The 7,592-nt window shown below is 35.6% G+C and overlaps 1 protein-coding gene across 2 annotated transcripts in view; it reads left to right on the top strand.

Annotated features, from left to right (window-relative positions):
- Window positions 1-133: 133 nt before the first annotated feature.
- Window positions 134-7,592, top strand: part of LOC137408259 (ventricular zone-expressed PH domain-containing protein 1-like) — a 29,786-nt gene continuing 22,327 nt past the window's right edge. Inside the window, exons 1-3 of one of the 2 annotated variants that reach the window (XM_068094702.1) lie at window positions 134-275; window positions 2,584-2,758; window positions 3,099-3,206. In XM_068094702.1, the coding sequence (XP_067950803.1) occupies window positions 2,658-2,758; window positions 3,099-3,206 (209 nt within the window). In that variant the 5' untranslated portion in view covers window positions 134-275; window positions 2,584-2,657. Of the gene's footprint in view, window positions 276-2,549; window positions 2,759-3,098; window positions 3,207-7,592 lie in introns of both variants that reach the window. The other variant, XM_068094701.1, reaches the window with a different exon arrangement.

Genomic DNA, 7,592 nt, shown 5'->3' with positions numbered 1-7,592 from the left:
AGAGGATCTTGTGCGGCGGGTACGATTTAATCTTCGTGCAATAACTTTATTGTTTTGAAGGAAACGAACTGACAACATCAACGCTTCCGGTGTTAACCACGCCTTTTTGCGTTACGATGTTTTGGCGAAAACGATGGTGCAGAAGCCGTAATTTGATTGCTAACTTCTCGATTGCTCATTCACGACTTTGCTTATAAGTATATGATATAGAAGTAAAGCGCATTTGATTTCAAACTGTAAATTCTATTGATTTAAGCTGAATATAGAGTGAAATGGTATGTAAACAAAGTACAGAAAGTGTTGGGGTAGGAAATTTGTCTGTTCCTCGTAAATTGGTTACTTACTTTCCAATTGATCCTAAGCGCCAGTTCAAGGCATATAGGGTATATTAACCTGTATCACCGTGTATTAACTGAGCTCTGAGTAAAGTGAATCATAGTATAGTTGTTTGCATAAAATGAGGGTAATAAAGTGGTAAAAACTATATATGTGAGTATTTATGTATCATCAGTCCGATTGACTAAGGCCAAAGGTGATATAAATGATATATATGAGTATTTGTGTATATCAGTGGTTAAATGCATTTTTAAAAATAGAATGAAAATATTGCGTGTAGAAGTTAATTGATAGCTGGATGGGAATGGATGATATGAGGTATAGCATAGCAGTGTGCATAGTAAAATTGCAGAAATGTTTATAAGGCTTTACAAATGGCTCAAGTCATTTGAATTCTCATCAAAACGAACGATTCAATTTCCAATTCTTTTGCTTCATATTTGGCGTAAGAGTCGATTCAATTCACTGCCAAAAACATCATAAATCAATTCTCAATTTTTCAGCTATCTTAACTTCGATGACTCAATTCATTTCTCCGACATGAACAAAATCAGTTCTCAATCAATTCTTACAATAATTTACCTATGACAATATATCAAGATAACAATAACCCACAATCAATAATTTAGCTACACACATTAGCTCAGTCTATTTATTTGTATTTCTTAGTTTGTATATCAAATATCAACTATTGCTTTTACTACTTCAACAACTTCATTGCTTTTTCGGGTGGAATTGAGTCATGTCTAGCATCTTTTGCTGGCATACACTTGGTATTTTTGCTGTAAAAGCAGAGTTTTTGTCATATATCTTCAATTTACAGCTTTTTAGAATTAACAAAAAATTCTGCACAAAAATCGATGCATTTAAAAACCAAAAGAATGTTGAATATTTTTGTAGTTTAGTGAAACCGGCCGGAAAAAAAAGTTTTTTGCAGTTTGACCAAAACGCAAACACCCATTATCTACTTTAAAAATGTAGTAGCCAAAATATCTTTGGTTCAATGTTGAAGAATTTCACTAGCAGAAATACGTTTAGGTTGCTGTGCACAATATTTCTTTCACTCATCCTATACCAGAACAAAATTGAAACCATGATTTTATGCTGTGTTTCGTGAGTAAAGGAAAATGTATGCAACTGGTTTATTGTTTGGCATAATGATAACCTAACTTCCTAAATTTTTTATGGCAAAGTTTTGGGTGGATCTGTTAACACTGCACTCTGTGATCAAAATTTTTATAGGTATTGAGGCAAGCCATTGTAAAGGCTTCCATAGCGAAAGAGTTGAAATATGTGCATGCGGTTCATGTATTAATTTTTTCAAGTTGTGTGCTTGAAGGAATGAGCTTCAACTTCATGCACTGCATGCAACCAGTTGTCATGTATCTGACGTGCAAACAGTTGTCAGTGTGATCTACTTGACCTTAGAACGGTTGTCAGTGTCATTTACCTGACATGTTGGCAGTTGTCAGTGTCATCTATCTGACCTTTTGACAGTTGTCAGTGTCATCTGTCTGACCTGTAAACAGTTGTCAGTGTCATCTATCTGACCTGTAAACAGTTGTCAGTTTCACCAAAACAAAAGTCCAAAGCAATGTTGTAATCAGTTTTAGTATCCAATTTTAAGTACGCCATATTAAAGATGAACTTAAACAAGATTTTATCAGAAAATATCGGTATTTTTCTATCATTTGCGATTGTTTTTTATGTTTGCGGTGATCTGACTGCCGGGATGTTTCAAGATTAAAATCGATAAAACTTGATCATGATTAAAAGGCATGGAAGGAAAAGAAGTGTCAAAATGATGTCACTAATTGATCGGTTGCCTGTCTCTTTCGTTATTCGTTATTGATCTATTGATCGTTATCGGCTATTGCATTCAAGTTGCAGCATTACTCATTTTTATTCTGTCGGTCTCTACGCGATTATAGACATAACAGACTTTCTTGAATCTGAACGTTTTAGCCCCGATCAAGTTTTGTCAATTTTAATCTTGAAACGTCTTGGCAGTCACATAACCTCAATAACAATCGCAAATGATAGATAAATTCCGACCCTTTCTGATAGAATCTACTAGAGTTTTCTGTAAATTCATTTTGATGGAACAAGTGCAGATATAGAGGCAACTAAAAAGTTCAGCAATAAGTGCAAATATAGAGGCGACTAAAAAGTTCAGCAATTCACGCCACCCTTATGTAGTTAATTATTTTCAGAAATCAAATAATTCCACCAAATAATTGAAACAAGGAGAAAAGTTGAAGCTGAAGATGGGTCATCGCTGACTCTTATCAACAGCGGCAGGCAGCGAATCAGCTGCAAGAATGCATGATGTTTTGGAACAAATATTAAGAAGCAAGGACCTGGCCAAGGCTGGAGATTTGTTTTCAATATCTGATGAAAAGATAGAGAAAGACTGTTCCAGGTAACTTGTGTTGTTTTGCTACTAAATAGCACCTCTGCGGACATAATGGTATTATATGCCTTATACAGTTGTTAACTGTTGTCAGGCTTATTTCATTCAGTTAAGTTGGATGTCATCTGGTGTGAATATCTTGAAGATAATCATACTAGATGACAATCCAACTCAAAGATGACACTCACTGGTGTGGACTTATGCCCTCTAACATTCATCTATCTATTGTTTACACTGGAGACTTAACATTTTACACCTTTTGTAAATTGGAAGCATATATTTTTTATTATTCAGTTAGCAAATATATAACGGAAAATTAACGAGTCAAATCTTTCATTTTATTTTGTAGCGCACTCAAACTCATAAATGGGATTATTACTCAGGAAGACTATGTGAATGTGGATGGTGTTCAGTCAGTAGTAGAGATATGTGTGACACGCATAACTAGTGCCATCAGGTAAGTTAACATTTCTCTGATGCAGGTAAAAAGGTCACACCACCTTTCATTTGGATAGATGGGCATGTCATAGGCTAGATTGGTCAGACAAGTGTTAGCAGGTGTCTGTAGAAATCCTATTCTTTTTTTGACTACTGTCGTGAGTTGAGCTAGTTAATATCACCTCTCATTTATAAACATGTTGAAAGGTTTTTGACATCACCCAACATATATCCACTCTGCGACAACAAATGAATCGGAATGCCGTAACATGTAGGGAAACTCAATGTGTCGTGATTCCTTGCTTTGTATAAAATGGCTTGGTAACAATATGATTCATTTCTCATATTTTCAACTTATTGTTCGAGTTTAATTTGTTTTCATGGAGGAAATTATATCAGAAATAATTAGTTGAATTTTTAAAGTTTCTTTTCTGTATATTTGTTCATTTAAATTACAGTCTGAAAATCAGGTCGTTTCATAATATGTGCAGAGTTCTGCTTACAATGACTTTAGCAGTCAAATTTTAATACAAGACGATTTCGAACAAATACGTCAGTTTACCAAAAATTAAAAGAAAATTAGGTATATATATGTTTATATCACTAAAATATATATAAACATTACATATATATAATTAGACAATTTTTGACTAAATTTTTCATGCGGCAGCTACAGTGTTGCTTGACGCTTGTCAGGCTGTGACTGATGGTTTTGACAAGACCATCAATCACAGCCTGACAAGCTACAAACAACACTGTAGCTGCCATGAAAAGATTTTAGTCAAAAGTTGTCTAATTTAAATATACTCTACTCGCAGAGTTTTGAGTTTTATTCTTAACTTAATTTCTGCTTTGAAACGAAATATATATATACATATATACAGATACATAATTTATATATAGGCCTATATGTATATATAATTTGAAGAATAGTTTGCGATTAGCTTTTCAGCTACTGTCAGTTTCAAGGCTGCTGTCTATGCTCTCTGTGACCAGCTGTGTACATTGCACAGTAACCTTTGCTAGTTATGCATTAGAATCCTTCACCAGGATTCCTAAATACACTTTGTTAATCGTTGCAAAGGGTGATGGAAGCCTGTAGATATTCTTAGTCCATTCAAACCTATCGCAATACACGACTTTAGATATGACATACATCGCAAATATTTGACTCTATAATGCTCCAAGAAGTTTTCTGCATGTGAGGTTCCAAGTTTTAAAAGTATTTGCTTTGAACCCACTGTATTTCCAACATACAAAATTCAAAGTTTTAATCATGCAAGTTTTAAAAATTTTCCAATTCAAATAGCAGAAATTTAGTTTAGCTTGGAAGCTGTGATATTCAAGTTTTTGTTTAGGAAACATAAACTTCAGCTCAAAATAGTGATAATTGGATACCTGTTTTATGACCTTCATCTTCAGGCATTGAAGCTATATTTATTTATATTTGGATAAAGCATCTGAGTGTAAACTACTGATTCCAAACATAAAGAATCCACCAATCCTCTGCTGTGTTACTGAAGGCTGGTATAAGTATAATGTTGCATAATAAGGACAAAGTAACAAATCTTTTTAATAGAGCATGAGCTTTTTTTAGAGTCTGTCTGTCTGAAGCCCCCATTAAAGGGTTAGGAAAAAGATTGCACGCACAGGGATGGAACCCAGATACTTGTATTGTCAGCCAAGCACGGTACCATCTGTGCCACTCAGCCACCTTAACACATCTAAGCATAATTGTGCACATAGTTATTACACATGATGGTTTCTCACGGCCCACGGCGCGGCTAGGGTATGAGTACATGTATGTATTACATAACAGGCAACGTTAGGCTTCGGTTGCTGATGTTGAGGTGCAATACTCTCCAAAAATTTGCCTTGACATTGAGAAATATAGCATATAAAGAAAACTCAGATCTAATAGCAAATCTAGGTATCTTCTTTATGGAACATTCTAGAGACCGGCTTGTTTTAGCAGCATTCATAAATAATATTGTTTGCAGAAATAATAACATAGTAGTTTTAATAAGAACCTCTAAATGACAATTATCATCCTACTTTAGTCCATTGAATACAACTTATTCTCTAGACCTCTTCAAATGCTGTAGCCTGGAGGTCTAGCCAGCAGTGATGTAGTGCTACCCTAACTCTCCCTAACTAAGTTATGGTTAGAAAATTTGTGTGTTTTTCAAGTATAACTATAGTTACGGTTAACAAATTTTAAATTTTGCCAATTCTAAATGTAAATTATAGCTCTATTTCATTGATTCAAGTACACTTATGTCATTATAGTCGACATTAAATGGCCATTCAATATAAAAGCAGCATAGAGTACAATACAGTGATGTAATGTTCATGTAACATGACAAGACTGTGATCCTAATTGCTTGTCTACAACAAAGACTAAGATCCTAGTAAGTCCTTAAATTATTCTTTCAAAGAACCAACTTTTGGTGTTTCATCGTGTTTTACAATAGATACATTGAACCATAAATTCAATAGTTCTTCTCTCAATGTGTCTTTCTCAGGGCTTTTGGCAACACTATATTCCCAAATTTTTATTATTTTCTCAACTTATTTATTACTACGGATGTGCTCATTTCTCATATCATATACATGATTTTAAAGCCCTGTAGGCTTTGGCGACCGGGACTTCGCCCCAGCCGCCAAAGCGGTCCTGGGCTTCGCCGGACCGCTTTGGCGGCCGGTGAAGCCCCCCAGGTCCCAGCTGTTTCAACCTGTTTCGATCAAGATTTGCGTTGCGACTCTTGGTTGCCTTCATCCACTTATCTCAACTTTACAGTTATGATTAAAAAAAGGTTAGCACTACATCACTGCTAGCCAGGTGAAAAACACCAGATTGAGGCTTTTGAGACGCCTAGTCTATATGTTGACCGACCTGTGGCTTCTCACGCAATTTCTTAAGCGAATGACTAGGGAGAGGCGAATGACTGAGAAAGGCAAATGATTAGGAAGAGGCGCAATCCTGAAATATTTCATGCTTGGCTCTATTCACCCAACTCTATGGAATGCTAATGCCATTTAACAGAGATGTATAAATGTCAATTGATTGTATCTCTGCTGGCTACTGCATAACTCAGTACGTAAACATGGCATTCCTCTGGTGCGCTGCTTCTATATGCACACCTTTCCCTCATCTCTCCATCCTTCATTGTATATTATGGCCAAGGACATGAACAATTTAGTAAAATACATCTTGGAGTCAGTTGTTACGTGGTCATAAGTCTTGGCTTCGTGCCATGAGATACATGCCACTAGACCACATGGTCTACTGGTCTAGAAGCCTGACCTGCAAACAATGTGTTTAGCTTCAATTCCCAAAAAAAGGCCACTGGTAGTGACAGGAATGATATTCAACCATAAATTGCTCTCCAGCGACTAGGTATTTCTCCAGTCATCGAAGTGTTCTTGCCACTGGACTCCGACATGTCCAGCCAAGATCACAGGGTCATTGTTTGTACAACAATGCTCTTAAAAGTAGAACACAGCTTCCGCTTGCAGTAAGCTAAACAGACATCATTTGACTCATGAGATACATATATGTACATGCTGGAGCATTAGTTCAACACTGAAATGACTGAAGATATGCTCACATTGGCCCACTCTGACATGTGGATTTTGCAGTTGAGTTTGTTTTAGCAGATATTGCCATTAAAGCACATCAATTATATTAATACTTTCATCATATATTTCAGTACATCAGAGTCTTGGCTTTCGAATGAGCCTATATTCAATACACAAAGAATAATAGAACTATGAAAAACAAGGTGTCAAAAGTATTTCCTGCAAATGACATCATAATTTTCGAGCCTGTGCTATTGAACATTTCTGTTGTAGAGCTCTGGGGAAACCCTATAAACACCAACCAATGTCTGTCTCACCATGTCAAACAATGGCTCAAGCCAAGAATTGAAAGCTTGAAATTTGAATTTGCAAAGCTTGAATTGAAGGCTTGAAAGCCAAGATATTGAAGAACCTGAATAAGCTGAAACAGTACTTATATAATTGTTGTGCTTAAAGTGATTTCTTATTTTTGCATTTGCAATACCATTAATTATTAAAGGTTTGAGATGATTGAATACAAATCTTTACTATAATAAGAGCCATATCCATCTGAAGCCATAGTTGGATGTTAGGAAAAAGGTTTGCATTGCACAGGATTTGAACTCAGGCATTTGGCTTTGCAGCCAGGCATTCTACTACTTGCACCACTTAAAGGTTGACTTGCAACAAAATTCACATTACAGTTATTTGGTATAAAAAGATTCACCATGTTTTACTCTGCTGTGTTGTAGGTACAAAATATGTGGAAATGTGATTACAAGTTCTTAAAAGCTCAAAAACGAACAGTTAATTGCCCTCATCACAAAACTGCCGTAGATTAGAA

This window comes from Watersipora subatra, chromosome 11 (assembly GCF_963576615.1).
Source record: "Watersipora subatra chromosome 11, tzWatSuba1.1, whole genome shotgun sequence".
Lineage (NCBI taxonomy): Eukaryota > Metazoa > Bryozoa > Gymnolaemata > Cheilostomatida > Watersiporidae > Watersipora > Watersipora subatra.
This window is presented reverse-complemented; position numbering and strand designations above follow the sequence as displayed.